The sequence below is a fragment of the Nicotiana tabacum genome, chromosome 7 (genome assembly GCF_000715075.1).
Source record: "Nicotiana tabacum cultivar K326 chromosome 7, ASM71507v2, whole genome shotgun sequence".
Lineage (NCBI taxonomy): Eukaryota > Viridiplantae > Streptophyta > Magnoliopsida > Solanales > Solanaceae > Nicotiana > Nicotiana tabacum.
In genome coordinates this window covers 174,568,868-174,584,977 of record NC_134086.1, presented here as the reverse complement: position 1 = coordinate 174,584,977, position 16,110 = coordinate 174,568,868, and the positions used below count along the sequence as shown (strand labels likewise).

At 35.6% G+C, this 16,110-nt stretch overlaps 2 protein-coding genes across 3 annotated transcripts; one reads left to right on the top strand and one right to left on the bottom strand.

The window, feature by feature from the left end:
- Nucleotides 1–609: 609 nt before the first annotated feature.
- Nucleotides 610–7,442, top strand: LOC107792814 (phosphatidylinositol/phosphatidylcholine transfer protein SFH8). 2 transcript variants are annotated; one of them, XM_075218168.1, is made up of 14 exons: nucleotides 610–994; nucleotides 2,461–2,764; nucleotides 3,176–3,275; nucleotides 3,385–3,651; nucleotides 3,761–3,838; nucleotides 3,927–4,028; nucleotides 4,122–4,171; nucleotides 4,282–4,381; nucleotides 4,558–4,647; nucleotides 4,739–4,855; nucleotides 5,148–5,280; nucleotides 6,003–6,406; nucleotides 6,855–6,929; nucleotides 7,142–7,442. In XM_075218168.1, exons 1-14 carry the CDS (start codon nucleotides 961–963, stop codon nucleotides 7,160–7,162), a joined length of 1,875 nt encoding a protein of 624 aa, XP_075074269.1. In that variant the 5' UTR covers nucleotides 610–960; the 3' UTR covers nucleotides 7,163–7,442. The 2 variants fall into 2 exon arrangements, with proteins under 2 accessions (XP_075074269.1, XP_075074268.1); XM_075218167.1 differs by having other exon boundaries at nucleotides 611–994; nucleotides 4,736–4,855.
- A 230-nt stretch (nucleotides 7,443–7,672) lies between these two features.
- LOC107792813 (phosphatidylinositol/phosphatidylcholine transfer protein SFH3) lies at nucleotides 7,673–14,160 on the bottom strand. Its single transcript, XM_016615051.2, has 14 exons — nucleotides 14,054–14,160; nucleotides 13,349–13,474; nucleotides 12,100–12,355; nucleotides 11,380–11,479; nucleotides 11,016–11,282; nucleotides 10,648–10,725; nucleotides 10,437–10,538; nucleotides 10,304–10,353; nucleotides 10,095–10,194; nucleotides 9,877–9,972; nucleotides 9,670–9,768; nucleotides 9,385–9,466; nucleotides 8,353–8,732; nucleotides 7,673–8,039 (listed from the first exon to the last, which is right to left on the bottom strand). Exons 2-14 carry the CDS (start codon nucleotides 13,392–13,394, stop codon nucleotides 7,953–7,955), a joined length of 1,743 nt encoding a protein of 580 aa, XP_016470537.1. The 5' UTR covers nucleotides 13,395–13,474; nucleotides 14,054–14,160; the 3' UTR covers nucleotides 7,673–7,952.
- Nucleotides 14,161–16,110: the final 1,950 nt, after the last annotated feature.

Below are 16,110 nucleotides of genomic sequence, written 5' to 3'. Positions count from 1 at the left end.
AAAAAGAGGATTACAATAGATTTCTAACCCAATAGAAAACTAACTAATTTTAAGAAATTTATTAGTACATTGTAATGCAGATAACTTAGCTAGCGTTTGGACATAGATTGAGTTGAAACTTGAAAAAATAATTTTTGAAGTAGTTTTGAAAAATAATTTTTGGAAGTTGAAATTATGTTTGGACATGCATTTTATTTGAATTTTTTTAAAAGTTTTGTGAGTAGGAACTTGATTTTCACCCAAAATCTACCATAAACTAGATTTGGAAACTTAAAAAATATTTTCAAAAATTTTTCAAAAACGAATCACTAATCTATGGACAAACAATATTTTCAAAAAAATTTTGAAAAAAACTTGCCAAAATGTATGGCCAAACGGGGGGCTTAGATATTACAATCAAAGTGACAAAATCATTACTCAATCACATAATATTGGGCCACCACAAAAACTTTTTTGGCGTTTTCACTCCAACCACTGTCGGCACATTCCTCTATTTCCCTAAATTCTTACCCCGACAAAATCTTTCCCTCCGCCACGTGGCATATTGTCACCTTCTTTTTGGGTCCCACAATTTCATATTCCTATTCAAATCCAATATACAGCTCACAGATTAACCCAACTTTCTCTCTCTCTCTCTCTCTCTTTAACCTTTTCTCCTCTATCATCGCCGTCGCATTATCCGGTGATTATGTTTTCCTTACGGCGCCAGTAATTTTTCTATTTCCGGAAATACCCTTCCTCTACTTATTAATTCCACTTTTCCGTTACACTTAATTTTCTTTTAGATTTTTTTTTCTTGGTTATGCATTTATTGCCGTCTCTTCGACCTATATACTTGGAAAAGGTTGCTGCAGCAGAAATTCAGAATTTATCTTTCTGAAAATATTTTAGAGGGTATTACAAGATTTTGTGGAGCTGTTTTGATTTGTCGATCTACAAGAGTTAAGAATTCCGGCAGCCATGTCGGGTCCGTTAGATCGGTTTGCTAGGCCTTGTGAGTTTATTTGATTTTCTTTTATTTTCCATGCTTTATTTTTATTTTCGAATTTTAAGTACATTATTGGTCAATTTTAGTTTATAGCTATTTCTCTTGTTAACAATTAGGGCTTTTGACCTTCTTTGAACTTTTTCAGTTTTTTGACTTTTGATGACTGTATTGGAATGAGATGGTTCAGAATTGTGCTGAATAGATATAGAGGATTCATATAGTCGAGTCAACTATTTTTGGATTGAGGTTTTAGTGGTTGTTTTTATTGTTTTAATCATAAGCACGGAAAAAAAATACAATTTCTGTTGGAGTGAAATACGTCCCAAAATACAGCATAATAAGATCCATATTGCGGACTCCAACTAGTTTGGGATTGATACAGAGTTGTTTGTGTTGATTCTCTTATTCCTTGGAGGGAAAAATATAATTTTTGGTGGAGTAGTGTGGATTTTGACAAAATCTACTTAGTGGCGTAGGTTAGGGTAAATTTGTGAATATTTCTACGGCACAATAGAGTGAGACTAGCCAGTTAGGAGTTAGACTAAGAATGTCATTGGTCGTCTATTGATGCAGGGCTTTACCTGCTAGTTTTACTATACCAGCCATCTATTTCGTATTTCGTATTCTGTATTTCATATCTCTTATATTGCTGTTATTTTATTATGCATTTTTATGGTACTAATATATCGGCTCCTGTTGCTTTTTTTGAGCCGAGGGTCTCCTGGAAACAGCCTCTCTACCCTTCGGGGTAGGGGTAAGGTCTGCGTACATATTACCCTCCCCAGACCCCACTTGTGGGATTATACTGGGTCGTTGTTGTTGTTGTTGTTGTTGTTGTTGTTGCTACTTAGTGGCGTTCTTTGTTTCTCCTGGGTCCTGCCTGGTGGTTTGGGTTTATCTGGGGAAAAGTAGGTCTCGACGACGACATGGTCATCTTCACTATAATTGTCAAGCACTCTGTTCGGGATTATCGACTGATGCAATACGACCCACATTCTGGTTTTTGCAACTATCACAATGAGCATAGAAGTGGGAATTTTAGTAAAAATGAGCATAAGGGTGATTCGGTTGAGGAGGAAGTATTTTTTCAATTTTAAGTCAAACATCGTATCTATTTCACTCCCTTGCTTTCCATCTTAGCCAATTGACCATTTAGGGCATAAGGTACAAGTGCTTGAAAGTCTAAATTACGAAAATGTATGGGAACTTCTTTATGAAAAAATCTACAGAAACATAAAAGATAATTATAGAATCATGTAGTAGAGAGGAACTGTTGTTATTATTTTCTGTTTATTCGCACATCGCGATGGGCTTTTAGAGGAAAAAGAGTTTGTTCTGTACTTGCTGAATTCTAGTTGACTTGTGCCTAGGACTTGTTGGTCTAGTTTGTTTTCTCAGTACACTTCTGCTTTACCCTTTTGGATATTTTGGAATTGATTTTCCCACTCCTAATCTTTTCCACCACTTAACAGGCTTTGAGGGGTCATCTGCACGTGAAGAGAGAAGGGAAAGAAAATCTGATTTTGAGAATTCAGAGGATGAGAGGAGGACGAGAATTGGTTCCCTGAAAAAGAAAGCACTGAATGCATCAACAAAATTCAAACATTCTCTTAAGAAGAAAAATAGTAGAAGAAAAAGCGAGGGACGAGTGAGCTCAGTTTCCATCGAGGATATTCGGGATGCTGAGGAGCTACAAGCTGTTGATCAGTTTAGGCAAGCATTACTTTTGGATGAGTTGTTACCAGAGAAACACGATGACTACTATATGATGTTGAGGTAATCTCCTGTTACCTGTAACTTCTACATGTATGCGCAAAGTGATACGATTTATGCTGCATTGAGTTTACTGTGATGTTTCTGCGTGTTTACGAGTCATTTGAATTACATCTTTGATTTTAAAAAATTTATTCATATGGGTCTTCTGTGAAAATTGGATTTGTTTGTCAACTTCATTAAAAACTTTTTTACAGGCCTGCCAGAACTGGAACAAAAGATAGATCAAATGTGAGTATAGATGTTTAATTTTACAATAGGCCGAAATGCAAAAGCAAACACACATATATTACATGCAGCCGTATGGAGAATTTAAGGAGGATTTGGATCTCGAGTTTTCTGGTTGTTTCTTCTTTGTGTTGTCCAGTTCAACAGCATCCTAACTTATTAACAATTCTTCTGTGTTTGTTGCAGGTTCTTAAAAGCAAGGAAGTTTGACATCGAGAAAGCGAAGCACATGTGGGCTGATATGATTCAGTGGAGGAAGGATTTTGGGGCTGACACGATTACGGAGGTAACATTATCCCTCCCAGCATGTGGCTGAAATGGTGTTCTTTCTTTTTTGTTGTATGTTTGTAACATCATTTAGGCTGAAATGCTTTCTGAACTTAATTGCTCATCAGGAGTTTGAATTCCCAGAGATGGACCAAGTTGTAAAACATTACCCCCAAGGTTATCATGGGATTGATAAGGAGGGAAGACCAGTATACATTGAAAGACTAGGGAAAGTTGATCCTACCAAACTCATGCAAGTCACAACCATGGATCGTTATATAAAATACCACGTAAGAGAGTTCGAGAAAACCTTTATGATTAAGTTTCCAGCTTGTACAATAGCCGCAAAAAGGCAGATCGATTCAAGCACTACCATTTTGGATGTTCAGGGAGTGGTAAGTTACCTATTGTTTAGTTTTTCTTTCTCCACCTTTGATGATTTGAGAAGCAGTTTTTGGGCAAATACATGTTTTCCCTATCTTCATTTCCTATATTGATTTTTAGGGCTTGAAAAACTTTAGCAAGAGTGCAAGGGAGCTTATTATGCGGCTCCAGAAGATTGATGGTGATAATTATCCCGAGGCATGATTTCATCCCTGCCTGAATAAATATTATGAGAGTCTCCTAACTTTGGGATCATTAACACATTCTCCCCTTTTGACATGTGCAGACTCTTCATCAGATGTTCATAATCAATGCTGGACCTGGGTTTAGGCTCCTCTGGAACACTGTTAAGAGTTTTCTAGACCCGAAGACAGCCTCCAAGATACATGTCTGTCGATGCTCTTCTCCTGTAACTTATAAAGTCTCTGTTTTACAAGAAGTTGTTGTATTTACTTTGTTACTGTTTTTTGGTTTCTTGTAGGTTCTTGGGAACAAGTACCAGAACAAATTGCTTGAAATAATTGATGCTAGGTAAAAGGATCTGAGTTCTTATTCACTAGACAAAGAATTCTGCTGTATTTGTTTGCTTTTGGTAGTATTGCTGGTAGTTTCCTTCAACATTCTACTGATTTTTTATGCAGTGAGTTGCCAGAGTTCCTAGGCGGTACATGTACATGTGCAGATCGAGGAGGTTGCATGCGCTCAGATAAAGGGCCATGGCAAAATCCAGATATACTAAAGGTAGTTTCAAGGGCCTCTCAGCCGATGTAATGTTATTTTCTGATGATGCGCTGTTCGTCACATCTTCAGGAAGACAGTTCGTCTTCAAGATGTTTTTTTAATAATGAGAAACAATCTCTTTTGGTGATGCAGACGTGTTTATATTTCAAACTAATGGCTTTCTTTTTCTGATGCAGATGATTGGTGAAGCACGGCGTGCCAAGCAGCTTGTTAAAGTTCTAAATAGTGAAGGGAAGGTAGTTTATGCTAAGCCTCGCTACCCAACGGTAGGATTTCTGCTGTATTTCCGAAGTATTAAGAAATATATCATATGGTTTGTTTTCCTTGAAGATGGTTACACATTTTTTATTTTAGCAGGTGAAAGGTAGTAGTGACACCTCTACTGCAGAATCTGGATCTGAAGCTGAAGATATTGTTTCCCCAAAAGCTGTAAGGAGTTATTCACATCTTCGGCTTACTCCTGTCCGAGAAGAGGTATACTTATCTATTTTAGCTCAAATTCATGAGCTGGCTTTTCTTTTATTGAAAGGAATCGTCTGGACATCACTTGATAAAAAAGCCCGTCTTACGTCAAACCGCGGCTGTCTATTTGACGTTCTTGTTTGAGATGAGCCTGAGATTCAAGATTGTGTCACTTAGATTAAACACATCCCTGTTCCTACCTTATTTAAAAATAAAAATAACCATATCCCTGTTCCTTTCTTGAATAGGAAGTTGAGCATATTATTTGTTATTTTCATATTTAAGTTTTTCCGTCATCAAACAGGCCAAGGCTATTGGAATGTCTGGCTACACCACAAACTTCCCAGGATATGATGAATATGTTCCCATGGTTGACAAGGCTGTTGATTCTGCATGGAAGAAGGAATCATCCCTTCAAAGACCCTCCACCCCCAAAGGTAAGAATTATTGAGAAGAGAATACACTGCTTATGAACAAACTATGAAAGGAAAAAAAGAGGAGGGGGGGGGGGAGGGGAGAAGAAAAAAATACAGGGAGAGATCGTATAGTTTATTCAAGTGGTAGTTTAAATTTTTTATTTTTGCACCTAATCAAGGAAAAAGAAAAAGAAAAGCTAGCTCACTGTTTGGTGTACATGTACGTGCGCGCGCGTTTGCTTATATTTATGCAGTTATGATGTTGGTATTTTCCTTACTTTTTTCTCCTCTTCCATCAAATGAAGTTTTTATTTCACAACTTTGAATATTAATCATCCTAATTTGTTTCTTTAGTTGCATGCACTATTCAGGCTTTAAACACCTGCATAATGTGAATATTTTCTTTTCATGAAAAAACATAATGTGAATATTTTCTTTTCATGAAAAAACATAATGTGAATATTTTCTTTTCATGAAAAAACATAATGTGAATATTGTCTTTTCACGAAATAACAAAATGTAAATATTTTCTTTTAATGAAAATACAAAATGTGAATAATTTCTTGTTTGTTCAACTTTTACCTGCCACGTTGCAGTCATGCAACCAGACTTTCTGTTTGACCTGGACTACTAATCCATGGTTAACTTGGACATATTAGGCTGGCTGTTGCGCTAGTACAACAGTAGTCTCATAAATTTGTTTAATTTATAATCACATGGTGCCGTCTTGTTTACCTTTTCAGCGATGCTTCCACCAGCAGACTCACAAAAACCTGTAGAAGGTCTTCGTGCTCGAGTTATAGGACTTTTTATGGCCTTCTTCATGACAGTGTTGATGCTTTTTCGCTCAATTACATGCCATGTAACCAAGAAATTACAAGATTCATCGACTGTTGAAAACCAAGATGGTCAAGAATTTACTTTTGATGCTAACACTAAAGAGGAGTTTCGGCCCCCTTCACCTACTCCAGCTTTTACAGAAGCTCAACTGCTCTCCGTTGTTCTCAAGAGATTGGGTGAACTTGAAGACAAAGTAAATACGCTTCAAGAAAAGCCATCTGAGATGCCTTATGAGAAAGAGGAATTGCTAAATGCAGCAGTTTGCCGAGTGGATGCCCTAGAAGCTGAGTTAATAGCAACCAAGAAGGTAAGCGTTTATGAAGTTCCTCTAAATAAGCAAGGAAACCTTTTGTTATTGCTCCATCCAGAACCTGCATTTTAATGTGCATTTTTTCTCTTTTTATGATTGTTCATCTGGCAGTTCTTCTTACATAGGGACTTACTAATGTATGGTTTAATTAATGTCGTTTGTAGTTTGAAATATTGTTGTGGCAGTTGTCTGTATGAAACACTTTGTACTATTTGTTAATCCCTAAAAGAATTTTACATAAGGAGAGAGGAAAAAGGGTTAGGGGTGGTTGGTTTTACTTTTGCTGGTGGGAGAGATTTTATTTTGCTGGGTGCAAATGCCAGTGTATGCATTTTATTAAATGATGTCTTGTTGAAAGTAACAGTTTTTTTTCCTGTATCACAAACATCTTTTGTCGTGGTTCTTGAGTCGATAACTCCTTCCCTGCTTGTTTCTGGTTGAACAGGCATTACATGAGGCTTTGATGAGGCAAGAGGAACTTCTTGCTTACATTGACGGTCAAGAAGCTGCCAAGTTCCAGGTGAGTTCCTGTTATATTGCATGGTATTTGAACAAACATCGGACTAGGACTTTGCCTAATTTGAAGTTGTTTCCGCCATATGCAAATCTTTTTGCTGGCTGAGAGAAAAAACATATTAATTAGAAACACGCGTGCGTTTTCCTCCTATTAATTTGGTGCATTATAATTTGTGCTTTGGTGCTGATTTACATCCACAATGCCTTGTTCTGCAGAAAAAGAAGTTTTGCTTTTAAGATGAAGATGCCTCAGGACGTTGATCTCGGATTTTCAACTGTGGTATCCAAATGAGATACATATTTGTAATGTATATGTTGGCAGTACTCGCAGTTATTGTGCAGTGGATCTGATGCGTTGAGTGCTTCCTTTTGTTCTTTCTTTTTCGGATCCTCTGTTCCATTTGCAAAATGAGGTGCACAATTTCTCATGATGTGAAAAGTTATATTTTCTGTAAGTTTGTTGTGAGTTTGTTTTTGACATACTGAAGTAACATTTGAAAGTGTTTTAATTCAGCAATCACTACCTGTGTTGTATTCAAGTAGAAACGCCCAAACTTTCTGCGAGTAGCGATTTTTAGTGCCTAAATACTTGAGCAATGGAACATTTCTCCATCTATGTGAATTGAAGTGAAACAATGAAGCTAAAAGAACAAGTAAAGCAAACAAAATAAGGAATAAAACAATCTAATGTATCTAGTGAAAAATGTTGCTGCCATTGAAAACAACTATTGTAATTTGAACAAAAGCAAACAGCAAACTGCTTTCATTTTTATTTACAGAAAATACAAGCCGATGTATAATGTGCCATAATATACGGCATTTACAATTAGAGCTCCACAGGATATATGGGTGAATGTAAATCTCGCAGGTAATGTAAAAAAATATTCAAGTGTTACAGAGTTAATTTTACAAATATTTGAGATCATTCAAACAGCCTTTTGTTGGGCAAAAAATCAACATCTCTGCATCTATCTAAAGAAATTCAAACAACCCTATAATATTTCCAATTTGTTTCAAGCTTTTGCGCTTAGAAAACAAAGAACTTCTTCTTCTTCTTTTTCTTCTCAAGGGCGGATAGGAGCTCTTGTTGACGAACAAGAGCTTCTTCAAGAGCCTGCCAGTTAAACGTAAAATATATTAACACTCTTACTCAAATCTTATTGGACTATCAAACTTCTCAATCACATCATCTGGTCCCAAATATTAGTCGTTTTGGCAAACTAGATTTGTTTCAAAACATTTGACGTTTTAGAAAAACAATAGAAAGTCATTATTCATTACCTGAGATGTTTAAGGAGAGATACGGATAGTTTAGACAAATACTCTTATGATTAAGTCTTTTGAATGTCCTTTTAAGGATTGTGCAGAGATGGTAAAAGACAGATAATATGGACCAGACGTAGTAAAGAAAAAAAGCGGATAAATACCTTCTTGGTAGCAGAAAGCTCTTGCTCCAAAGTTTCGACCCGGTTTATGGCACTGTTAAGCATTTCCTCTTTCTCAGGTGGTAAAGATGAAGGTTTATGGCTAAGAGTAATGACCTTATCCTCGAGTTCTTCCATGCGTTTCATCATGCTAATATAATCTTTTGTGGAGATGACATGTCCATTTAACTGAGGCTGTCCTTTAATTATTTCAGCACTACACAAAGAACCAGCCAAGAGGGTAGCATCTGTAAGTTTTCTTGGCATGTTTTTAGTCATCCGAACCAGTGTCACGATGCCCATGACTAAAGTCATCACTCCACTGAATACGGGGTTGCTAAATCCTTCGGGCGATTTACAAGTATCGTGCACAGGGAAGAAATCTGTAGATCAACAGAGGAATACAAGTTTATATTGCAGAGGAATGAGCAGAATGAAAAAATGGTTATTTGAATCGGCAAAACATCAGCTATGGAATGAGAGTGTAACGGAAATGGATATTAGGTCTAACTCAACTTCAAAAGTTAGCTCATAAGGTGAAGATGTCGAATACCAAATAAGGAGACAGGAACTCATTTTCTCAACCAATGTAGACACTTAACAACAATATTTAGAAGCAACAATCCAATAGCAAATAAAACTGTAAACATGAGTCAAAGCAAATTGGCCCACACTAGCGCTTCCGTGCAGTAATTCGACCAAAGGTGATCCTATTACAGGAACAGCTTCACGGACGTCTACTGGCTGTAGACCTCCGGAAAACAGATGCATGTAAACTGAATATGAAGAAATCTAAAAGATTTGATACTCCCTGCACGCCCCGGGACATTTGGAGCGTAAACAACATAACATGGGGTCTAACATTGGATAAACCAAGAATTGAGATGGATTTGACTCTAATACTATATTAAGAAAATGAACCTTGAACTCAATCGCGAAAGCTATCACATGAGGTAAAGATTGCTCAAGACCATATAACCAACAACACATTCCCTCAACCAAGGTGAAACACTTAATAATGGGTGAGTATTGTACCTTTAGAATTGGCAAAGTTGTTAGCTTTTACAGCTTTATGCCAAGTTGCATCAACAGCCTTGTCCACGATAGGGATATCAAACTGAAAATTAAAACCAAAACGTAGAATTTGGATTAGGGTATAGTAGAGGATGAATCGCTTGTATTACAATACGAAAACCATATAAGTATTAGAGAAGTGAAAGAAGCTGAAAAAGCTACTCTTCCTGTCGATATGTAGGTGAAAACAAAATTGCAGTAACTTTACTTTTTAGTCTAAAATTTGTGGAGGAAGAAGCAACTTACTTCCTCGCGGACAGGGGAAAGCTGGCCATATGCCACATTATCCCTTTGAACGTTGGGAGAGTCAGTTCCTTTTTTAAAGGAAGTGTTCTTCTTTACATTCTGCAACATTGAGGGACTTCATTACTCATCTGATATATTTAACCACTTCATAATTATATGAAGAATAAAAGTAACTGAGAAAAACAGCAGACATGAGAGTATGCACACCTTGGCATTGGCATTGTCATCCTCTGGGATAGTTTTCTCATCAAATGAGACCACCATTTTGTGTGAGCAGCATTTATGCTCACCATTGCGAACCATCTGACATCAAATCAATCACAGATCTCAGGCATGTCAAAGGAAAGTGATACTACTGGGCGATAATGTGCTGTCAGTCGACAGCACTGAACATGACTTATTAAAATTACAAGGTTGAGAGTTACCTTCATTATTTCTGGATCATTCCACGGGCCTTTATCAGAAAGCATGCATCCTCCTTTATCAGCACAAGTACATGTGCCACCTAAGAACTCTGGTAATTCGCTGGTAAAACGCAGTACAACCAAATCAAAATTAGGCTCTATGCGATAATCTAATCAGCAATGCACAATTTCACCGTAAGTAAAGAGTAATTAAATACTACTAGAGTTACCTGGCATGAATTACTTCAAGCAATTTGCTTTGGTATTTATTGCCTAGAACCTAAAAAGAAAAAGAATGATACTTCAGTTATTCTAATGAAAATGACAGAAACAGTACTTGGAGTAAGCTGATTATGGACTTACATGGATCTTTTGAGTGGTCTTTGGGTCAAGGAACGACTTGACAGAGTTCCATAAGAGCCTGAATCCAGAACCAGCATTGATGATGTACATGCGGCACAAGCTCTACACAGCGAATAAATGATTCAATTCAAAGAAAGGACTTAAAAAACTCTCATTAACATATGAATTGCTGTTATGCAGGGTTTCAGCTGAGTGAAAGAGAAAGAAGTACCTCAGGATAGTTGTTGCCGTCAATAGCCTGGAGGCGTTGAATGAGATCCCTTGCTGACTTGTTGAAGTTTTTAAGTCCCTGAGGCATTTGAGTAGATTAGATTAGTAATCCGAAAATAAGGGGATCTTCACACAAATAGCTGACTGGATTTATTGTTTACTTTTATTAGCTAGTATACATAGATTATATACTGATTATTTGCGGTTATACACATTTTATACAATCGCCGATTATCTTTAGTTTAAGCGATTGGGTGAGCTTCTATTTACGTTAACTTCAAAAATAAGTCAGGTTATCTGATACAACACCGTTATTGCATAAATAAATTAAATCCTTCTTATTTAAGTAGTTTTGAGATCCAATCGTACCACTCCTTGGACATCCAGAATGGTTGTGCTTGTGTCAATGTGTCTTTTGGCTGCAAGTGAGCAGGCTGGCATTTTCTCGTTAATGGTCCTCTCGAACTCCTGTACGTGGTACTTGAGGTATCGGTCCATTGTCGTGGCTTGCAATAGCTTGACAGAATCTACTTGACCAATTCTTTCAATGTAAACTGGTCTGCCTTCCTTGTCAACTCCATGATGCCCTTGAGGATAGTACTTTAGGACTTCTTCTTTTTCCTTGAAGTCAAAGTCCTAATAAAGATGTGCAAAAATGCATTGATCAGTTCCTAAAAATGTGAGAAATCAAATAGTTTTTCCAACAAATTTTTCACTAGCATTTTCAATATACCTCCATTATGGTGTCTGCACCAAATTCCCTCCTCCACTGAAGCATATCAGCCCACATCTGCTTTGTTTTCTCAATATCGAATTTTCTAGCCTTCAAGAACCTGTGTACATCAATCACAATGAAAACATGTATATTTCGAGAAAATGTCCAAATTTATCCCTCTACTAAAATATCTTAATTTTGCCCTTCGTTACACTTTAGGGCCATGCATTGTCGTTAGCGAATCCTCTCGTATTTTCCCTTCAACGGAGTTCGAACATGGGATCCAGGTTTCAAAATACTTCGAGAAAAAGGTCAAAATTTGTCCCTTTACGTTTGACAACAACAATATACCCAGTATTATCCCACATCGTGGGGTCTGGGGAGGGTAGTGTGTACGCAGACCTTACCCCTACCTTGTGAAGGCAGAGAGGCTATTTCCAAATTCCAATAAACCCTCGGCTCAGAAAAATATAAGCACCACATTAGCCCTCTACTTTTGAATATGGTTTAAAGTTATCCTCCGTTTCTCCGCTTGGGATAAGGACAAATACGAGATGATTTGCTAACAACAAGGGCATGAATGACCCCAAAGTATAACACAGGGACACAAAATTTAGATATTTTATCTAGTAGGAGGATATCTTTTTACCCTTTTCTTTATATAAAACATCCCTTTAGCATGAAAAAACAAAGGTATATTTCTATCATGTACATAAGGAAATGAGGATTTTTGGTTACCTTAGCATCAAATGATAATCATCATGTTTTGCGGGAAGTAATTCGTCAAGGATAAGTGCTTGACGGAAAGCATCAACTGCCTTTAATTCCTCGGCATCATGTTCATCCTCAAAACCAACAGACATGACTCTACTGTGTCTGCGGCCCCTCTTTGTTAGAGAATTCCTGAACTTGGCGGAGGCATTAATTGCCGCTTTCTTGATAGACCCAAGCCTAGTCTTCCTCTCATCCTCGTCCATGTCAATCTTTTCTAGACCTGTCAAATATGAAATTAAACACACGCACAGAGGCGGATGCAACATAGTGTTTATCGGGTTCAACTGAACCCGGTTCTTACCCATAACTTTAAAAATGTAATGGGTTCAATACTAAACGTTTTAAATGTTGAACCCGTAAAATTAAAATTCTCGATCTGCCTCTGCACATGCATATGCATGTGTTGGCTTAGAAATCAAGGTGACAGAGCTTTTACAGCAAAGCCATCCGCAGAGGATACTGATATGCAAGACATAGACTAACAACAAAACAAAATGGAGTTAAAACTTGTGGAACTTTTGCATATTTTGGAAAAAAACATATGACAGGATCAAGGATGCCCTGGTGGGAAAAGTTACCCAAACTACCAGTGCTCAATGGTGGAGCCACAGTTCCTGTCACGGGTTCGGCTCAATCCAATAGCTTTGGTTCAACTCATATATTTGTCTCAAGTTTTTTATTAAATATATATAAATTATTAATTTAGAAACCAGTAACTTAAAAGAATAAGGATCCCGAAACCATAAACTTAAAATCTTGGCTCCGCCTCTGTGCTCAAGGGTGGAGCTAGATGGACACAAGGGGGTAATTGAACCCGCTTCATTACAATGTAAATAGGGAAAACACGATATTTTTTGCATATACATAAATTGTTGAATTTCCTTTGCTTAAGGGAAGATTATAGTGCAGTGACAAAGGTGATTTAAAAATTTGCTTTAGTTTATAGGAAATCAGGTGTTTTCTGTTTTACATTTTTTGAATCTCCTTGCTCTAATTTCTGGCTCCTCCATTGCCCGTGCTGGTGGAAGATAACATATATCTTGTAGAATAATCGAGGTGCGCAAGTTGGCTCAAATACCATAGTTATTTAAGAAAAAGATCAAATGCTTCAAGTACATAGCTAACAAAGAACATGAAGATGGATAAAACACCAATTTTGTATCAAGTTTAAGACTATAAATTAAATGCAGCACGCGGTTAATTAAAAACTTACTTGGCCTGTGTGGTCTTTCAATAGGTCCTGATTTGTAGTCACTCATGATTGAATTAAGTTAGCTGTCTGAGCACAGGGAGATGATTGTCAAAATTTGTCACAATCGGAGTTTTAATCTTCCTACACCTTTTCAAGTAAAAAAAATAAAATAAAAGGAAGTCAGAATAGAAAAATATTTCAAAAGCACCAGCAGAAATAAGCAGTTGATCACTGAAACAAAGATTTCGTTCATATTCAAAACAAATGTAAATTCATCAATATAAGTAGTCCAAAATGCAACGACAATCATAAAGTGAGCAAATTAAAGCAAAACAAACATGACTAATCTCAAAACAATGGGGGTTATATACTTATACCAAATGTGGTCATGTGGATGCCGTCTATATTCAATGGGTTCAACTCGACTCAATATTTTCAACATGAGAAATAGATATTTATGTGAAAACTACTAAAATGCTAGCAAATGTCTGAATCAACGATTCCAAAAGTACAACATGTTTCAGGCTAAGAACCTTGAATTTTAAGACCATCGTATTTAAATCATGAATCAACCGTCTAGTTATATGCCATAGCATTTTACGTGATAAATTCCAAGAATTCTTGAAGAATCAAGAAATTAGAAAGTAAGGTCAATATTGATGGTATAACATGCAAGAAAAAACGAAGGGAAAAAAAGGAGAAGAAAATGGAGATGAAAATTATTACCAGTGACATGAGTGGCAGGGACATTTGAGAAAATAGGAAAGGAGTTGTGTTATATAACATCGAATTAATAGTCAATCTCCGAAAGTATTGGTGTCCCAATAACTTAGCTAATGGACAAGCGCTAATATTTCTTAAATTATTTCTATTTTTCTAATTAGGAAAATAAAAAACATAAATGCGCCGACACCTATCATTAATATTCTGGTTCTAAAGATAGAATTTAACATGGTGATTTGGATATAGAATTTGACAATATTAATGGTAATCCGTGATTCTCTTGTACACGTCCTTAAAAAAACTTAATTAGGATGAAATTTTGACTACTTTACCTTTATTCATGTCTTGATATTTAATCTTTCTTTATTAGTATTTGAACAAGATTATCCATAATTGAAGTGTTTGTAGTCTTTAAGAATAATTATTACTAAGGGTAAAAAAAGAAAAAAAGATAATCAATTTTGTCTTGAACTTCTAAAATAGTAAATAATTTAAGACAAATATTTTTAGTAACCACGACTCATAATATGAGACGGAGGGGTAGTTTTTAATTTCTTGATTTGACGAGGTCTTCACACTAGTCAAAGATACAGCTCAGTTCTTTTCTTCTTCGTGTTTTATAAGCGTAGTGCGAAACCACTACTATGTTCATATTATAGGTACATCATACAACTAACATTTTTTTTAAAATTTTAATGTCATTGTCTTAATTTAATTTTTACTAGACTCGTAAAACTTCTCAAAATGTTCCAAAATGTAAAATATGATATGTAGTGAACATAAATCTTTATTAATTTCCAAAATGTTTTAATAATGGTTATGAATTATCATGTATCTATTATGTTACATTTGGTTCATGTGAGGATAAACTTGGAGTATATATAGCATTAAATTTTCCATTATAATTCTAAACCTTACATGTGAACAAAATGATTGAAATTCATAATGCATTGTTAGATTGAGAATTATTGAGAGATTGGTACAAATGCATATGGGGGTGAAAGGAGGACTTTGGTTGTTTCCATTTTGTTCGATAAAATACTCGAATTAGTTAAACGGATCAATTTTAATATCTTCTACAATGAATTTTAATAAATTGATGATTAAAAAACCACAATTATCTAGCTTAATTAGATCACCTCAAGTCAATTGTCCATGAATCTAACATTATGCTGCTCCACTAAGAGGTGTTGCAAGCTTGCAAACTGTTGGCAAAGGGAGAGATTATTATCTTTAATTGTATATTATAATAGTTACATTATGCATATATATATATATATATATATATATATATATATATATACACGCATACAGTCAGAGCTCTCTATAACAACATACTTATATAATAACACATTCATTATAAAAGCTAAGTTTTTCCGGAACCAATTTTTATGTTCTATTATAATATATATTTTCTATAACGATAATTACCTATAACAACCAAAAATATCTGGACAAACAAAGCTGTTATAGAGAGATTTGACTGTATAGGACTTATGCTCTCTCGCGCTAAGTGGCACCAAAGTCTATAATAAATTTTTGTTATTTAAAAATTGCTCTACAACTACAAGAATATTCTCATACAAAAGGGAAATATTAGAAGAAGAAGTTTTAAAATCTCAAACAGAGGACTGGATGTGAAAGAGAAATGAGGTTGACTCTATTTGGTGACCATACCGTACAACACATCTTGATCAGGCAATTACTTGTTCTATTATTTTCCATTTAAACAGTTCACCTCTTGAAAGTTATTTCCATCATTTCGAACACTGTTACTTTCGAAAAGTAAAAGTCTACTCTCTTAATACAAAAATGAATTGGCAGCTGGAATCGGTAAATTTCTAATTGGAATTGGTGTAATTATTAAGGTAGTAATTAGTAATTACACGGTATTATAATTACGAGGACTTATTTGTTTGTCATAATGTAATTACAATATAATTATAAGTGTACTGTTTAGTTGCTCAAGTACAATTACATAGTTAAATAAAATTTTAAATATAAAATTAATTATCAAAAATTAAAAGTTAAGATTTAATATATATACGTCTTTATAAGTA